Below are 19,374 nucleotides of genomic sequence, written 5' to 3' on the forward strand. Positions count from 1 at the left end.
CACACAGTAGTGGGAAGGACGGGGGCTTTTTGGCCATATTATTTGGACATTTACAACCAAATTATAATCTGGACTCAGTCAAGAGATATATCAATTGGCTTGGTTCACGCCCGCCCCTCGCCAAAAGAATCCCCACAGCCTATTGGATGTCTTACGCACAAAAAACCGGGGAGAATATTGCGCTTTGATCTACCTTTTGCATGCTTGCGAAATGTTGAAAGCCTATGTCAAATTTAACGAGGTCTGCCCTCCGCAAATAACTTCCAACGCGCAGACAAATTAAACAGAAGCGTCTTTGTTGGCCACAGGTCTGCCTCTCGGCGTCTGCTGGTTCAGGTCAGATCGCTCCATCCGACAGTAACTGACAGTCGGGGCTCATTATAAAGAAACGCTGCAGTCCCACTAGTCCACATTACAGCTTTGTTAGTCTTAACAAATCACTATAATCCTGCAGTATTTTCATAGACTTATAGTGCGCATGCAGCACTTAATAGTGAGCTCTCAGAGATGCGTTTTTGTCCTCTAGTGGAGCGCTTTGGCATCGGGCGGCACATCTTCTCAAATCGATTACAGCATTAGCTTCTTTGGAGATATCATCTTCAGTGATAGGGCGACACCTTGTGGTTAAATTAGACAATTGGACGTAATATTCTGCAGCTGGGTGTAAATACTTAACGTAAAACCTGAATGAAGTTCTGGAAAAGGGATTTTTATATAACCAACTCTAGTCAAAGTGTTTGTAAAGCTGGAAGCAAAATCATACAGTCAAGCAGAAGAACAAAAGCAGTTCTGAAAATGTGAGACTATAAATTCAAATTTTAAAAAAAGAAGAAAAGCCCATGCACACAAAAAAAGATAAATGTTGGTGAATCACTCAGACCCATCAAAGGTAAAAGGGGCCTCTGAACCTGGGTTTCTGAACACTGTTGCAACATGAGCAGGAATTCCATTTTCGTCTCCCGCATTGTGTTGTGCTGTTGATATTGTGAGGTGGAAACTTCAGGGAGGGACAAAGCGGCCCATCTCTCCCGGCACTGTGACCTTGGGTCCCTGTCAGATACAAAAGCGTCGGTGCAGGGCAGCATTCCTCAGAGCAGGTAAACAGAGCCTCCTCTAATCCCTCTGGGGGCCCTCAGTCTGCTGGAGCTCAACGACGGCTTTTACAAATGTTGACATTTGCAAACATGAACAGTCTGGCATTCTGCAAAAACAAAACTCCCCCGTTTCTAAGAGAGTTCTGCAAACGACAGAGCTCGTCCTCTCTGCAGGCAGCTTTTGCTTCGCGGCAGCAGCCTGCAGAGTGCTCAATGTGGAAGTGGCAAGTTAGAGGGAAGCAGAAATCCACAAGGCCTTAATTGAGAGATGTCCCTTTATTCCTACTAACGTAGTATTAATAGAGCAAAGAAGAAAGCAGAACTTTTTGTGACAGGCCAGCATGGATAGATGGATGGATACAGGCCTGCAGAGATGGGAGAGTATGCACCCATTACTTTGGTTAAAAATGGCAATTGTGGTTTTCCAACTAAACTATTTAATTTGAATAAACTGATACTGGTTTATGGTTTAAGGTGAACACACCACAACAAGTTTTCCACTTCAGAATCACAGCTACATAGTTACACCTTTTGGCCCCTTTTTCTACACTCTGTACTCTGATATTTGGCCGAGCTGAGCAGCATCAAGTTTCTGATTGTTCGGGGAACACAAAATCCACCCAGAGTGATGCTGCCTGTATTAAAACCCTGAACTTTGCTGCAAGGTAACAGTGCTAAGCATTCGTCCCTCATACTTATAGAAAGCATACCCTACCAGTAACAAGGGTTTACAAATGAGCACTACTTAACTTTAAGACAAGTAAGAGTACAAAATAGTTCTTTAGCTGGGACTCATTCTGCTTCATCTATTTCTACTCAAAGTTACACAAGGCTAAATGACAGAAAGGTCACCAAGAAGTTTATTTCACACCTGTTTCTGGTATCAAATGTGACATTTTCAATTTACATAAAATACTGAATATCTTGAATCATTTTCAAAATATAAGACATAAAGAACAGACCAAATGCAGTTGTTGTTGTGGTTTTTTTAATAATCCAGCAGACAACACGATCCCTTCTTCTGACTCGTGTGATCGGGATGAAAACACACCAATCAATCATTATTTGTAGCGTCAAACCATCCGAGATGATGGCACCAGGTTAAAAAATAAATAAATAAAATATATAACAGCGATGAAGCTGGAAGGAGCTTCTGGTGAAGTGAAAGCCGTGAAGCAACTTGCTTTAGAGTTATGTGTCTCCTCAGTGAACCCGGCTGTCGTCAGATGGAAACCTCCATCCACTGGACTAGCAAACAGTGGTAATCCAGGCAGGCCCCCCTGCTCCTGCTTGGTACAGAAGTCTTAAGTTCAGAGAACAGATGAGATATGTTCGAATGCACGTACAGCAAGTTGGAACAACAGCAATGACTGGAAAAGCAGAATATTCTCTGGAAGAGAAGGCTGTGGCTCAGGAGGTAGAGCGGGTCGTCCACCAATCAAAAGGTCGGCTAATAGATTCTTCTGCTACTCCAGTCTGCACTCTGTCCCCTAGATGGCTCTTAAAGCATAAATAGCTCTGTGACTTCTTCAAATGTAATAAAACACAGATATTACATGCATTACGTGAGAAGCCTTTAAACCAAGATTATCAACCTCATTTTACGTTGTGGGCCACATGCAACCCACTTTGATCTTAAGTGGGCCGGACAGGTGAAACCCCTTTTTGTCAGTGTAAAGTTTTCCTACACATCTCAAAATGCAGAGATAGCTTAATTTTTTTTTAAAATTAGTGTAGTATGTCCCAGTTTTTCTACATGATCAAAAAATTCAGTTAAAATAAAGTTAAAAGTCCAAACTCGACTCCCTACTTCATCTTTTCTAAAAACCATCCGGTCGGCCGGATTGGTCGTCCTGGCTGATTTTGGACACTGGGCCTTATGTTTGACACCCCTGATTTCTACGTGTTTAAACTTGTGGTTGTAAAGTCAAAGTATGACAAGTTAGTGGCTCTCAGAGTGACTGGAACTGTCTTAATAAGACTATAACTGAAAAGAAAATCAGTCAAGTTGTCAGACAAGAGAGGTTAGAAATCTTTGAAACAAACCGGAACAATCAGAGGTCAAAGCAGACTCACAAATGCTGCACGGACTGTTAGATAGGTTAACTGTATGTCCGACGAGGGAAGAGGGAATCTAGAGTCAAAGGGCGGGACCAGATGGTTTTCCTGTTGATCTGCATTAAAACATCTTTGATATTTAAATTATCAAATGAAATAAATTGTTTCTAAATGCTTTTTAAAATGAGAGCCTTCCATATTTCATGAGTGTTGCCCTGTTTTTAACCAGGCAAAAATCTGAGGCCAACAAATTTCCAATTTGTTCCAAATTTGTTAAATTCATCTTCGTCCACTTTTCCACTTCGGGGTCGGTCAGCTGTCGTAAGGCAAAAGGCAGCGTACACACTGGACAGGTCGCCACTATCACAGAGCTAACACACACAGTGAGCCGAACACACTCTCGTCCAGTTTAGAATTCCCAATTAAAGTATAAACCCATGAGAGAAAAAGTCTGTAGAAATAACTACAGTGATTTTGGTTGCTTTATTTTTTTCTCCCTGAAGGCCAAAATATGCCGGTCCTAACTCAACGGTCTCATTTATCTAGGACAAGGATTACACTAGCTCGTGACACTGGTTACCAAATTTGAGATACAGGACTTCAACCTTTAGGCCAGGGGAAGTCCTGCAGTGGCAAAAAGCTCAGAACTGAACTGGGTGGAGGTTAGGAATGATGAAATGTTAGGCACTGGACAAGAAAAAAGATGTCCAGAAAGGTCAAAGATGGAATTCTATGCTGTGAAACATGAATGAACTAAGGAAAATAGCTTTTTAAGTATCTTTGTATTTTAGCTCTAATTAAGAAAATTTGTTCTGTTAAAGTAAAAATTACAAAAAAAAAGAAGCTGAACTGGAAATAAAACATGTAATTGCTTATATAGAAACTTTTTGCAGCAAACATTTCAATGTTTTACGTCACCAGGTAAGGTTGAGGAAAGCTTCAGATGATTACATCAGCTACTTTTAGTACATAAACTTCCCAACTTGCATTTGTTTGACATATGACGAACAATGAGTCAAATTAATAAAAATAATGTAATAATTAAAAAAACAACAAAAAAAAACAATGGTGCCTATAAATAACATTTATTATGAAGATGAATGACTCTCCAATCTTCAAAGTTCAGAAGAATAAAGAAAAGATATATAATATTGAAAACATTAAAATTTATTTTGTCTTGATTAGCTTCGATTCACTTCTAGCTACAGAAACCTTTATTCATTTTGATTGAAGTTTTGAGCAAAAAAAAAAGCCAAAACAATAAAAACACAGAAATATTAAAGTGCATCAAAAACTTTTATTTTTCATGAGTTTGAGGTATAAAGAATAGAAACTTAAATGTACTTAAAAAATGAAGTATCTTTAAAAGTCTTCATGTCATAGTAGAAAAATCCAGTTTTTACAGCATCAGAACAAATTGCACAATCATTTCAGAATAATTCAAACACAACATGATTCCTTCTTATGACACAAGTGTGAAAAACACAGATGTCTTCAAAGTTTGCTTTTTGTTTTGGTCAGAACCCAACGGGCTGGGTTTACAGTCATTTGGTGCACCATACAGTTCGAGATGACGAAACCAGTGCAGTGTCTTTGTGTTAAAACTCCAACCAAACAGTGAGTGTCAAGAAGCTGGAATGACCTTTGGTGCAGTGAAAGCCATGAAGCAGCTTGCTTTAGAGGTTTATGTGTCTGCTCAGTGAACCCGGCTGTCGTCACACAGATGGAAACCTCCATCCACTGGGCTAACAAACAATGGTAATCCGGGCAGGCCACCCTGCTTGATACAGAAGTTTTAAGTTCATTGAAGAACAGCAGCGGGAAGGAAAAGACAAGATATGGTCAAGTTGAAAGAACAGTGACAGCAGGAAAAGCGGTTAGGAAAAAGGCGACAGGCCCGATAACCTGAACGCACCAACAACTGTCGAGTGAGGGAAATGAAATCTTCATCTCGGGGCCGGAGATGGCGAGGCTGTGAAAGAACGTGAAGTGTTAAGCGAATGAGTTAAGGCAGTATCATGGTTTAAGCTGGTCAATGGCTCCTCTTACTGGCACGCTGTTAAAATAAAGTAAAAGTATGCGTTAGTTACAGATGTCTCTCTGTTGTACTCGCACCTGAGATGGCTAGCGGTCACGTCAGGTGAATCAAATCTCAACTGCACCATCGTGCCACCAAGTGTGATCAAACAAAGAGCACCACAAGAGCAAGTGTGGGACCACACCAGAGGTGTTTCATGCTTTTACTCAACCTCTTAGTTAATGACTGAATCAGTCACAGGTCATTTAACACTTTTTTAGTTTTCCTGTTAAAAGGCAGTTTTTGCCCTCCACTGTCACCAAGTGCTCGCTCATAGGGGGTCGTCTGATTGTTGGGCTTTTCTCTGCATCGCTGTAGGGTCTTTACCTTAGAATATAAAGCGCCTTAAGCAAACTGTTGTAGTGAATTGGAAGTCTACAAATAAAACTGAACTGAAATTAACTGTAAAAAATAAAAAAGATCCTTGAAGAATTCCCTGCTCAGAAAACAGGTTGATTATTTTTCTAGCAGAACAACAAAGGCTTTGAGAAACTGGGTGAGGTTATATGATGTTAAATGACCTGATAGGTTTCTGGGAAAAGGCCTCAGATGATTACATTAGCAATATAAACAGGGGATACTTTTAGCAGATTAATATAAACAGCCTGCTTAATTTCAGGTCACTCGCAAATGCACTTTGTTGATTGACTAAAACATGTTAAACCTTTGGTATGGCCTCTTAAATGTGCTTTTAAAAAATGGATTTGTCACTCTGCTCCATGGTAGAGGATTTGATCTGAAGAAAAAGACAGAATTCAGTGAGTAATTCAGCGACTCTGCACCTTAAATGTACCTGTTAAAAAAAAGTTACAAGTTAGTGCTGTGCAAAACTCAACCTTTGACCCAAATATGCGAAATATTCTCCCTATAATCATCAGCAGCCTTTATGGAGGTTTCTTATGCAAGCATAAGAAAGCTGCATTCACAACTGACAGGCAAGCCCTTCTATGTTAAATACCTACTACAACCATATGAGGTGGCATGTTTGGAAAAACATGCTGTAACTTAAATAAGCCTTTTTTCCCCCCAATTAAAATTAATCACTTTTAAAAATTCACAGTACACGTCTGTATGAAATTCTTCACATTAAGGTACAGATAAGATTCAATATGAATCTGTTCTGGTATTAAAAGACCTGACATCTTATAACAATATCACTATGACCTGGCATTGCCGTTACTCTTTCAAATCCACAGGATTTAGCGTAGCACTAAAACTCGAGCGAGTAACCCACAACATGAAAGACAATAAATACATAACCGTCAATACACAGAAAAAGCTAAAAAATGTCAAACAAAAAAAGAATAAAACATAAATAAACCAGATTTCTGCAACATACAAAAAAATAAATAAAACAATAAATAATTTTTAAAAAAACGCCACAACTTCACTGTTTATATGAAGAAGAGGAAATTTGTGGGATCGAATACTTTGGGTACTTGCTGAGAATGTACTGGTGGCTTATTTTAAACCTTTATGGATTATTAGTAACTTCAAGTAACATAAGGGAAATACCACTAAATTTGTGATGTGATTCAACACATGCAGACAGGACAGAGAAGCCAATTAGTACACATTTCTCAAACCACAAAATCAGGGAGGTTAATCTGTAGCGCCACCTAGAGGCACAGCTGGGAACAGACTTTCAGACAGATTAAAAGAATAAAATAAAAGTGGTGACCTTTTTTTTTTGGCATAAAACTCGTACCTTTTCCCTACCAGCCGAGTAGCAATGCTTCTCATTTTATGGAGCTGCACATTCAGATGACCTCAATGCTAAATTTTCAGGCCAAAATTTCTCATTTAAGGAAATAAATTCAGTGATATTCCCCTTCAACTTTGAGGTAGTATCTCTTGCCATAATACTGCTCATTTTTTGTTTTTGTTTTTTTGCGTCTATAAACCTACAAAATCAAAAATTACTTAAAAAAGTGGTTCATCCCAAGAAAATACGCAAGTTTCCAAACGCATTTACGTCATATGTTGCATAGTTAAAACCCCCAAACTTACAGAATACGTTAAAAAGTACAAACGAGTAGAAAGTGTGGCACAGAAGATGAAAACTACGTTATCATAAAGGCACATAACACATGGACATCACACACAACCACACGTCTTTGGGCTAAAGTTCAAGTGGCTTCACATACCTGCATGTTCACGGTATATTGGCCATATTTTTATTTACACTTTTGTTTTTGGTTATTTGTTCGTTTTTTTCTTTTCACCTTAAACTTTTTGTCAAATGTATTGTTTAACACAAATGTGGTCCAGTCATTCCTCGTTTGAAAATACAAACAAAATACTTGTAAAAATGACATATCTGGACACGTCAGCATATCCTTTACATATAAAAGTTGTTTCTCCTGATACAACGTGAGTGAACTCAAAAAAATTTAACGAGTTAAATATCGAGTGAAAGCCTGACTTATGCACATGATCACTACGCGGGTAATGGTTGCCCCCTCTCGTTGTTCTGTCTCGTCCCTTTGAATAATGTATATAAAACAATTTCAGTCTTCGATGTGAAAAAACGTCTGCATTTAAACTTTTAACACATTTTTACAACTACAATACACAAACAGTTTTGTGATGAGGAGAAAAAAATCTGAATAACAAAAAAAATTTAAAATGTGACGAGCTAGTAAGTGATGCCTTGGAAAAAAATGTGTAAAACTGACAAAAGAGAAATTAGTGTATTTAGAAAATGTATCTCTCTACAGTCTCCAGGGCAAATTATTAAGGTGAATTTTGTTTATATTTCCTCCTCTTTTATCCAATCTGACCACTCTGCATGAAGGAAAAACAGTCTGCTGTGCAGCTTACTGATCAATAAGCTGATAGTCACTCAAATTTGGGTAAATATTTCCAAACTTATTCCAATTCCAGAGGAGAGTAAGGAATGTATCCTCGAGGAACTTCACAGAAATGTCTGTTTATCCTGCAGAGAACTGGAAACAGTTCTTTTCCATCTACCAACAATGTCAAATACCCTGCCAAGCTCATTAAAAAGAAAGAAAGAAAACTCAAAAAACATGTCTACATACTCACAGCCCCAAAGCACACTCGGCACAACCTAAATCTAACTACTACATAATCAGACATCCAACTAAAATGCAGGTCAAACAAGGCATGAAAGGTTCATCCACAATGTTTTCTAGTTAACAGTTAAAAGCTGAGTAATAACCAACTAACTTAAATGAGAGAGAGAGAGAGAGAGATAGAAAGGACTTAGTAAGCAACAATAAAACTGAAAAACAGGAGAAATCAACTCATCAGTGCCCACATTTACAATTCTTTAAACCACAGGGAATTTAGCAAAAAAAATAATCACAGCCTATCCCAGCTGGGTTTTGGTCACTGCTATGACATCTTGAATCATCACAACCAGGACACCTCTCCGCCTATATGCAGGAACCCCACTAGGTAGTGCCATAGACCAAAAAACAGACTTCACAGCTACCCGAATGCAGGGCTACGAGAGAAAGACTGAAACACCAATAGTGATAAAATACTGCCATCTACAGACAGGGGAGACCCACTACATGAACAGGCTGACCGCATCCCACCACAACAAGTCCCCCTATATGAGCACCACACCACTAATAACATAAAAAATTCTATTAAGTGGTCACGTTAGAATCACAGCGTTCAAGTGTCATTTGTCACGAAGGATTTCACTAAAGAGGGGAGCAACCATTATCCCATGATGAGCTCTACTTATAGTGTCCATGTCAGATGCAAAATAAACATTAATCACAAACTACATTGAAATAGCAGAAGGTATCCAGTATCTCTCCAGTGCCATTTTCACAACTGCAGACACTTGGTAGAAAAAGTCAAACACAGGCATGCTCTCAGCTAAATGTCTTTGTGTTCACTGTCCCAGCTCGATGGGAGACGACTTGATGAATGATGTGCAGAGGCGTTGAATGTTAGTGACCCCCAAAAGAAATGGAGAAGTATCTGTAGACCAGGTTGGAGCTGTGCAGGAGACCCTCCGGCGTTGGGAGAGAGCGACTTCTTGCAAAAGGACCCGCTGGCTTTATAACGCTCCTCATCCGTCAATCAGCGACACATCAATGTGGGACAAATCAATCATGTGCCTGTGTGATAATTGTGATAACAATGTTTGAGCCACTGTGGATGGAGATACCTATGACACTGTACAGCAGCTAAACTGGAAAATATAAAAAGGTCTACTGGAGTATGTCTGACATGTTTACAAAGATAAAAGGAAGGAGCTGTGTTCAGTACCTGTGGAAGCTCATTTGGAAACTTGCTGCATGTTGGGGACTGGAAAATGTAGCAAATGCTTTCCTCTGCTGGGGCACCATTTTGAAAGTCTGCAAGTGGATAAAAATGGGGGGGAAAGGCCCAACTAAATAGAAGTGCATACTCCTTTCCTCCGCAAGGGGGAGCGGGGGTGGTAACAAGAAAGGGAATAATCAATTGGATCTTCAAAGCTAACCTACTGAATCGCTACAACAGAGGGCGCTGTGGGGTTGCAGATAAGAAACGCCATTGCTGTCACTGGTGGGTGCCACTAAATATGTGGTTTCTAAGTTTTCAGTGTGAAGTAGGGCGTCAAGATGACCAAAGTGATCGGCAATATCTCGCCAATTCTTACCTAATTTGATAATTTAATCTTTTAAATAAATAACATAACAGATTATTCAAAACGGAATCTACCTCGCTATAGTTTCATGTCACATCACATATAAGCAACACTTGCAAACGCAGATGTGTCTGGGTGTGCACGGAGATGTGCACGCAAACACACGCTCAGACTTCTGCACACTTTAAAATTAATGTGTGTATGCAGCATCGTCATACGAGGGGGGATTTTTCAATTTGGAGAATAATCTGACTAAACGTGCAGAGATACTCATTGAGCTCATTTCTTTTATTAATCTTGGGGGGGGGGGGGGGGGGGGGGGTGAAGACCCCCAAGATTCATAACTTAGTGTATCTATACACATGTATACTCTAAAAGGGTCCACTTTAACCTTCTCTGCCAACCTACCTTAGTAGCAATGCTATCAATGACTGGCAATCCCTAAAGGGTTACAACAGGACAATCTGACCATTAAAGCAGATCACCTAATAGTGTGATGTATGAGGCTTTAATGTAAAAACAATGCATAAATTCAGCTTTAGCCAAGCCATGTCAACGAGGTATGGAAACACAATATAAATACACCATATTCTCCAGGGTGATGTATTTGGTACCCACCTCTATTGGGCCGATGGACCTCAGAAGGTTCTTAAGCTGCAAATCGGTTGTAGATGAGGAGAGGCCTTCAATGGACACAGTGCAGCGCTCACTCTCAGCAGTCTTTTGGCTCTGTCTGGTGGGCATCGGACGACCTCGACCCATCTGGCTACCCCCTCTACCTCGGCCCCGGCCTGACACAACAACCTAAAATCGATGGAAGGAGTCATTTTAAAAACAGAGAGAGAGACCACAGATGTACAGAGTGAACCTTCTCCTCCTAAAAACGGGCACGCAGGTGCATTCAGCCGTGTGGAGAGTTTTCTGAGCACAAAGGCAAATTTTTAAAATTCTACACGTTTCCCTCTCACACCTCTCAGCCTTGTCACGCTTTCACATGATTGACTCGTCATATTTCTGCATTGAACATCAACATCAGAACACGATGCAAGCGGCGTGGCATATCTTCATATGAGCTTGTGAGTGAGAGATATGTTGCTTCAGCAGCAGAGGGGGAGGAAGAAGAGGAGGAGGGGAGGAGGAAGAGAGGAGAGGAGCTAGTGGGAATATGTCTGTATGTGTTGGGGGGCGGGGGAGCATAAAGGGAGAGGAGCCATGCAAGCGTTATGGTGGCTGCCTTACCCTGTCAGCGCCAGTGAGTACGGTAACAGTGACAGGAGCCTGGCGGTGACAGGCGTGCAGAGAGGCCAGGGGACCTTGTGTAGTCCCCCTGTGTTACACCATTTTCAGCCTGTCAATACTCCCGCACCTGGCATACTGTCCTGTCTTATTACAACTCCTCGATTGGTACGTCTACTGAATGCCACAGGAGTGCCACTGGCACAGGACAACTTTACAGGAGTCATTTCAGCTTCTTTTATAGCAGAACTGCCATCGCATGTGCACTGACCTCCATTAATAATCACATTTCAGGCGAAATTCTCTCTAGTGTCTACACCACAAAAGAAACAGAGCTCATTTTGAGCATACCCTGTTTTGTTGTGGGTTGCCCATGCCCCCGCGGCTAGCCTGTGACGGTCCACCTGGTCCCTGTTGCTGTTGTCCTGTCATGGTAACTTTCCTTTGGATGCCCTGGTTGAGCGTAGCTGCTGGCCAGGCGCCTTGTTCCTGTACTGGGCTGCTTGTGGCCTCAGGCCCCTTTCCACTCTGGATGGGAATGATGGAGGGCAAAACTAATTTAGCATCTCAAAAAACAAGAATAATTAATTATAAACTTCCCACTTTTTAAAATCACCTTATGCACATTAAGCATTTAGGGGAAAGTGGTTTATGGGCAACTGGGAGAAATGCAAGGACATATCTACAACGTTAAAATCAGTCAGGACTGGACGCTGGATTCGTATCCGCCAGGCTGTGGAGAATAAAGATCAGCTCAACAAGGTGATGGTCTCATTATCAAATAAAGTCACAGCTCAACTGTGTTGACATGCAGGGAGGAATTGAAGGTCGTCTCCTCCCCGAGTCTGCAGAAAGATGTGACAGATCAATACGAGGGAAGAAAAGAGGCGATATCTCTGACCTGTCCCCAGCTGAGAATAAATGGATTAATCCCTCCTATAGAAATCACAGCTCCTGATTGCGCCCATCAAATGCTAAGCTGCATTACACTGAAACGACAGCAGCTCGATGTGTACCCCATCTCCCTTGCGCGCTCCCCTCCTCCCCAGCTTTTGTGTTTTGCACTGCTTTGTATTATCCCTGATGAAAATATAATTTGCCTCTTATCTGTGTGCCTAAGCCATACAAATCCAAATCCTCAAAAGTGGCAACTTTCTTACACAGGTATTATGTTTCTCCCCCCACCGCCACCACCTTCAACCAAAAAAGATTAATTACAAGAGTCTTGGATTGGCATCTTTTGTTGCTTCGCACCTGAGAGATGGGCTGAGGGAAAAAAGCAACTGAGGGATGACAAGAAAGGGAGAGAGAGAGTGTGAGGAAAAATAAGGAAAGGAGATAACATTGTCAAGCTCCCGTTGATGACAGCAGAACAATGTGGAAGAGAGAGCACCTGGAGAATGTTCTTTTCACTGCTGCTATAGGGCCCTAGCCGTTTCTTTCCCTTTCCATCTCTCTCTCCCCACTTCACATCCCACTCCTCTTTTTTTCTCCAAGATGCGCTACATCAGATAGCTCTGCGCAGGTTTCCATTAACGCGCTGACACCCAGTTATCTTCATCTGCAGCCAGCCTGTGATTTTGGCTCGGCGGCTTGATCCTCTGGGATGAAGTCGAAAAGCAGCTTATTTCAAATACTATCATATCCCACCAACACATCTCATCAGTGACAAGTATGAATGTTTAACACGCACGCTTTTGTGGTTTTTCAATAAAGATTAATGTGGAATTAAGGCCACAGCAGTAACTTATCAAGCAAGTACAAAAACAGACAGCAGTGGTAATTCTGGACTTTACCGCCGTTACCGTCATTCTTATTTTACCCCCTCCGAGGCCTTTATCATTAAAAGAATACTCTTCTGTCCTGAAAAGAGGATATCAACCTTTAGGAGCAGTGATGAGGTGTCCCCAACTCCACAGATAAATGTCATATTGCTCTCTTTTAATGCCTCCAGGCTTTCTGTGTTCTCTAGGTAAAATGTATGTAAAGACACTGTGGCTTAAATACCAGATCCCAAAGCTTAAGAGAGGAAACTCTTAACAGATCAATTTTTCCAAAATGACACAGACATCACTATGTCATTCCCATAGGTTAGATATCATCTGGACTGCAACACAGACAGTGAGGGCAATCAGTGGCATTTCCTTTCAAAACTGTGTAGTTTCCCATGTGGGTAAAATCTGCTGAAGAGGATCAAATAAATGTCAAACCAAAACAGGCAAAGAGGTGTAGGATAAAAATGAAATCATATGCTCACCGCTCCTGAAAGTTTGACGACTCTGACTTTTTGCGGCACCTGCTGGCGCTCGAAGCTAGTACTCCTTGCCCGCTGCATCACAGTTCTTTTAGCGCCAAGTTTAGGTCCTTGAGCCTGAGCCATGGCTGGACTCGCTGAAGGAGTATCAGGTACGTTCCTTTGAGGAACTTGAATGGTTTGGATCGGAGCACCAGGTCGGTTTACGTTCTGCAAAGCGCTGCTTCTTCGCTGCTGCACTGGCTGCAGCTGATTTTGTTGGGGTTGCTTAACAGGCCGGGCAGGCTGTTGCTGCTGAATGCTGCCTTTTACCATCTGCAGCCGTGTCCTGACATTGGGACGGGGCGCGGGGGTCTGAGCAGCACTGCTGGGAGGGATGGTGTTACCTATATTGCCAGTCTTTAATGTGGGATTTACTGATTGTTGTGTTCTCTGAGGAAACTGTCTTTGCTGTTGTGGTTGCAGTTGCTGTTGTGGTTGCAGTTGCTGTTGTGGTTGCAGTTGCTGTTGTGGTTGCAGTTGCTGTTGTGGTTGCTGCTGCCGCTGCTGCTGCTGTTGTTGTGCTGGAGGTACAGGGTGTGGTATTTGCTTATTTGGTTGCTCGGGCTGAGCTTGTGTAGTAGTGGTGCCTTGGCTTGGTGCCTGGGCATTAAGTCTTTCAAGCAGCTCCTTCTTCCTGACACCAGCCTGCATCTGCCGTCGCATCTCCTTCCTCTTTAGAATCTCCTCTCTCAGACGCTTCTGCTCCTCAATCTTCAGACGATACTGCCGTGTCTCCTCATCCTCATCAGGATCCTGTAGCACAAAACACAAGCTGGAAATATGCCTGCCACACTTCACTTCCTGGATGTAGCACTGTGTCTTATTTTAATCATTAGTGCTTGGGTTGGGCATTAAGTCTAAAGCATGTGAAAATGTCATCAGCAAATATATGATTTGGTTTTTGGTGAATTTTTAGCAAGTAAAAATCCAAAGACTTTAGTATACAGCAAGTAATTTTTTGTACTTATTACACACAATGTTTTTAGATTACATTACTTTAAAGAATAATGTATAGTATTATTATTATATATTAATATTCCCCTGTTTTTACTGGCATCTAGTAGCATGTAATGCAACAGTACTACCAGAAGGTGGCAGCAATGAAATTATAAGTTGTCTGCCAGTCTCCTCCAAGCCTATTATAAATTCTAACTAAAACAGAAGAATACCGCCTTCACTAACAATTACTAGACACACATTAGATGCTCTGATACAAACAAAAAAAAGAAAAAAAAAAACATCTATGGCCATTAAAAAGTTCTAAAGAATGAATGACAACAACCACTCCATAGTTTTCCAGGTATATAGAGCATATATATCCACAGTCATATGAGAGTGGGTGCCGAGGGGTAATCTTTGAATAGTCAAATAGCTTCCTATGACTACTTTAGAGTATTTTAGCCTGAAATGTTCATCTCTAACACCGATTTCCTTCTTTTACTTTTGGGACACGAGCTTACGATGGTTTGAATTTCATGATGCAGGAAAAACAATGCTGCAAATAACATTTTTGACACTGTGTTGTATACCAGAGGATTTATAAAAAAGTGTATTTGGAAAAAAAAATCAGCACATTACTATAAACACATTATGTATTATCCAAACATGCTCATTTTTTAAAATTTACTTCTTTTGTCCTTGTCTCTGACAAAAAAAAACAACAAAAATTTGATCTTCGAGTCCTGACCTGTTGTGTCACGCCGGACGGCGTGCGTGGAATTTCCTTGCGAACAACTGTCCTGCCTGCTCCCTCAGGCTGTGATTCAGTCTTCGCAACAGCTTGGCCTCTTCCTTTGCCACCGTCAGGCATCGGCTGAGTGTTCTGCCCAGGACGCATCCCCTGTGTTGTCCTGGCAACAGGCTTGATGTTGGCAGCGGGGGAGGTGGGGGTGGTGGCAGGGCGAGCGCTGTTCGTGTTTGTGTTGCCAGGTGCTACAGGGAGCTCACGTAGGTTGCTGTTGCGCTGCTGCATTTGCTTGGAGACAGGTGTGTTCTGAAGAAAAGGCCAAATTTTGTGTTTTCAAACCATTTAGCTCAGTTTTTATTTACTGATTAAAAATAGACGCGATACATATAACAACGATGGCAACATTTTATTCTTTCATTCTTAAACTGCGACCAGTTTAAGAATAAAATAAATGAGATAATATGTTAATCACTCACCATTCTCTGCCTGTTAGACATGTGGCGCTGTTGGGGGTTCAGAGGGCGGGGATTCATCTGTCTTGGGCTGCCATGCCCCTGCTGTTGATGGAAAGGATTCTGGCCATGGTGCATCATGGGGCGAGGCTCACCGAGATTTAGCTGCGGCTGCTGATGGTGGGGTAAGTCCTGCCTATGGTGTTGCTGCTGCTGGTGCATGGGCTGATGGGGTGACAGCGGATCATGATGTGGAAGCTGGGAAACAGGAGGGCCGTGCATTAAGCCCTGAAAAATCAGGAGGAAAGGAAGAAAAGCTTAATGAACACATCTTTTTCTGAAACAACAGGAACAGGACTAGTTTTTCTGAAAGTTGTTCCCAACATTGGAACGAGAAATCTCTACATAATTGAGCTCTAACTTGTGTCCTCATGCATCCAACTAAATAGTACTAAAATAATGCTTTAATCACTAGAGGGCGCTCTTGTCTATGTCTCCAGTCAAAATGCAGCAGTGCCAAACACAAGAGCCTCAACACTTTAGCAGCAATGAATATGATTACTAGTCAGACCAAATTATTGAATTTAGAAAGCACGTCTAACTGTGGTAGAAGAGGAGAAAAAGGGTTAAATAAACAAACATTCACTAAACAAACAGACACAAATACACACAGACATCTAGTGGTTATAGAAATCACTTACTCTTAGTCGTACCTGCATCCCAAACGGAACTTGTGTAGGAGGGAAAAGGTTCCCCTGTTGGCCAAAAGCTTGACGAGGGCCCATGAAAGGCCTGGGCTGGTTGGGGGGTCCACCTTGTTGATTTAAGTTCACCATTCCCGGGTGATTTTGGTGGGGAGGGATGTTGTGTCTTGGGGGTTCTCTCCCAAACAGTCCAAGCGGGCCCTGGCCCGGGTGGTTGAAGGCTGGTCCTGGTGGGCCGAAGCCCATGTGGCCCTGGCTGGGCAGCTGCTGCTGGTGGAGGTTGTTGCTGCTGTTCATCAGAGGGCCGGGGCCCTGGTGATCAAACATGTGCTGCCCTGGAAACCGTGTTGAATCTGTGCGCTCTGTTTCCACATGAGGAATAACAACAACATAAGGGAGGTGTCAGCTTTCTTTCCTTGAGACTACACCGGTAACTAAGACTCTGGATGTATACTGTTATAGCATGAAAAACGGATACAGCCAGCTCTCTCAAGGTGAACGGAAAAACAAACATGTTGGTTATTAACTCTGCAAATGAAATATGTATAATGCCATTTCCAGGTTTCATTCTGACGTATATAAATATATACACACATGAATTCTACATGAGTTCTGCTAACCAGAAAGCTAGCAGCATACCCTGTAGGTATAGCGCCAGAGGTGATGATGAACAGGGTTAAATATGCTAAGAGAGCTTTGTTATCCTCATCAAGGCTGGATGTGAGACTCACCTCCCATAAAGAGGGGTTCTCTGTCCTGGGGGCCTTGAGGTGGCTGGTTCCTAAAAGGCTCCATGTGATGAGGGGGCCGCTGGGGCTGACCGAAATTACCAGGCATGTGCTGCTGAAAGTCTCCCGGTCCCTGGGAAAACACAAAACTCATGAATTATAGGCCATTCTGGGAACTCAATAATCACAAACAAATTAAACTAATGAAAAATGGGAATTTGTGAGGTATTGCATTGGGCAGAAAGCGCTTGTAATTGAGGTGCTAGGGTCATTAAAAAGATGCAGAATCTTGAGTTGTAAACATCAATATGCATGCCAATATTAAAGAAACCCTTCAGCATGAATTTGTGAGCAAACCTGCATTAATGCTACTCGGGGCTTCTAAAAGGCTTTTTTTCTAACAAGGAAAGGGTATTTCACGAGGGGATAAGTGCCCTCATCTTTGTTTCAACCACTTTGTATGTTAGACAGCTTTCCACTCATCGCATGCACACCACTCCCAATCTATCTTCCAAGGAAAACTAGATAACCATTTAATCCCTCCTTGGAATTCGAATCCCCCTCATAACTGTCTCCTTTATTCTTTTAAACATCCATCTCTGTTGAAAAATTAACCTGCTATTCAACACGTGCCACTTCCACAAATGGGCTGCTTGCCTCCTCCAAGCCTATTGTAAATTACTTAAGATGCTATCAAGGCTTAATCCATCTTTATTCCACTGCTGTGTGGAGGTATTTAGAGAGAAGAGGTGTTAGAAAGCTAGAAGGCCAGAGTCCCAAAAACTTGCTTAACATAAAGTTAATCAAAGAGGCTTACAAAGACTGAGGATCACAATGGGGGCACAATCATGCCATTCTGAAAGGTCAGGCAGGCAGGTTTGCACAATGAGGACTCCAGTGTCCATATAATACCTCTCGAATAACACGGCTCATCCTCTCACGTCTAATCCTTGATAAACAGTCGACTCGGTATGTAACTGATGCAAGGACAGTGCTTAGTTGTGATGGGATAACCGTGACAAATATAACAGAGATGGGCCAAATGTCAAACTATATAACAAAGAATGGAAACTTGAGTTTTTGTTTCTGGGTTTAACATAAGACTGATATCATTTACTACTTGTGCTATTTTCAAAGTAGTGAACACTGCTGTAAATTAATAATAGCTAAGGAGAAAAGATTCCTACAAAGTGTCTGCAGAGCAGGCGTCTCTTTCTCAGACACGACTCATCATCGGATAATTTTTTAAAACGCATTTGTTGTTTAGGTTTAAAACAACACAAGCTTTCTGACTTTAACAGTTAGCTTTGAGCAGATAAAAAGCGCATGCTTGGCTATTTCCTGGTTTTTCCATTAACATTAATCAATATTTAACTGAGAACGGCCACCAAATCAAAATAATTGTCAAAATAATCCTTAGTTGCAGCTCTTTTGTGGTGAAACTAAATGTGTGAAGAGTAAAAATATTCGTAATAATGACTTTAATTGGTGTTGAGATTAATATTTCAAAACCCCTCTCCACCAGCAAAAATTTAATGCAGTAATACTAGAGGCTATGACCCCCAATTCGCCTGGCCTATTAACAATTAAATTTGATGGGATGATAATGTATGATAATCATGAGTAATCAGGTGCCCGCCGATAAATGGGATGTTGCCGGCTGGTATGTCACCTGCATTTCAAATTGTGTCCTTGGCAACACCAGCCTAAATGCAATTGACAGCTGGGGAATCCAACACTATGCTGTTCATCAGTCCAGTTGTCTGGATACCTTTCCAACCCACCCTTGTACTGCCAAAATAGCTCTTTGCTACGGTGCCATCAATAACCAGCACAATCACAGACCTCAAGAAACCGGAATGCTGTGATACTGACACTAAAGGCCAGAAATTTGTGTAAATAAAAATACATTTTTGACAAAGACCGACTACTGTGCAGAGGTCTGGCATCTGGCAGCAGGGTTGTAAATTCACATGAGCGCAATTGGATGCAGCCATTTCCAATGGCTCATTTGCATAAATCCATATAAAAGGCGCTCTCCAGAAAGATGTCAGTCAGTACCAGCACCACCTGATGCCTGAGCATCATTAAGTAGAAGGATGGAGTAACTTAAGGCACCCTGGGTGACTTTCTAGCGAGTGATTTCCTTCAATACAGTAATTACTTTAAAGGCATTTCTGTCATGTCTTGGATGGGCTCTTTGTGAGTGAAATAAAGGACCTTTTCTTTCAGGAAATCACCGACTTAAGATCAGCCCGTCTGACGTGAAATTCTGCCTTTGCAATATGTGGTACACCCGAGCCCCATCAAACCACCACCCCGTTTCACTAATTTAGATACTGTTCGAAAAAGGTCTCTGTGCCTTTGGGATACAAACTTGTGGAAAGTGAATTTTAACTGGCAGTATATCCTGGTTTCACAATTCCA

The 19,374-nt window shown here is 41.7% G+C and overlaps 1 protein-coding gene across 4 annotated transcripts in view; it reads right to left on the reverse strand.

Annotated features, from left to right (window-relative positions):
* Nucleotides 1-4,429: 4,429 nt before the first annotated feature.
* Nucleotides 4,430-19,374, reverse strand: part of rbm33a (RNA binding motif protein 33a) — a 30,709-nt gene continuing 15,764 nt past the window's right edge. The window contains exons 11-19 of one of the 4 annotated variants that reach the window (XM_085468252.1): nucleotides 16,951-17,080; nucleotides 16,229-16,581; nucleotides 15,540-15,803; nucleotides 15,064-15,369; nucleotides 13,338-14,129; nucleotides 11,432-11,608; nucleotides 10,463-10,648; nucleotides 9,484-9,572; nucleotides 4,430-9,332 (exon numbers count right to left, since the gene is read on the reverse strand). In XM_085468252.1, the coding sequence (XP_085324378.1) occupies nucleotides 9,284-9,332; nucleotides 9,484-9,572; nucleotides 10,463-10,648; nucleotides 11,432-11,608; nucleotides 13,338-14,129; nucleotides 15,064-15,369; nucleotides 15,540-15,803; nucleotides 16,229-16,581; nucleotides 16,951-17,080 (2,346 nt within the window). In that variant the 3' untranslated portion in view covers nucleotides 4,430-9,283. Of the gene's footprint in view, nucleotides 9,333-9,483; nucleotides 9,573-10,462; nucleotides 10,649-11,431; nucleotides 11,609-13,337; nucleotides 14,130-15,063; nucleotides 15,370-15,539; nucleotides 15,804-16,216; nucleotides 16,582-16,950; nucleotides 17,081-19,374 lie in introns of all 4 variants that reach the window. The other 3 variants (XM_085468251.1, XM_085468254.1, XM_085468253.1) reach the window with 3 other exon arrangements.

Source organism: Copadichromis virginalis, linkage group LG9 (genome assembly GCF_057382275.1).
Source record: "Copadichromis virginalis isolate Kocher_CV1m ecotype Utaka linkage group LG9, C_Virginalis_male_GT1.1, whole genome shotgun sequence".
Lineage (NCBI taxonomy): Eukaryota > Metazoa > Chordata > Actinopteri > Cichliformes > Cichlidae > Copadichromis > Copadichromis virginalis.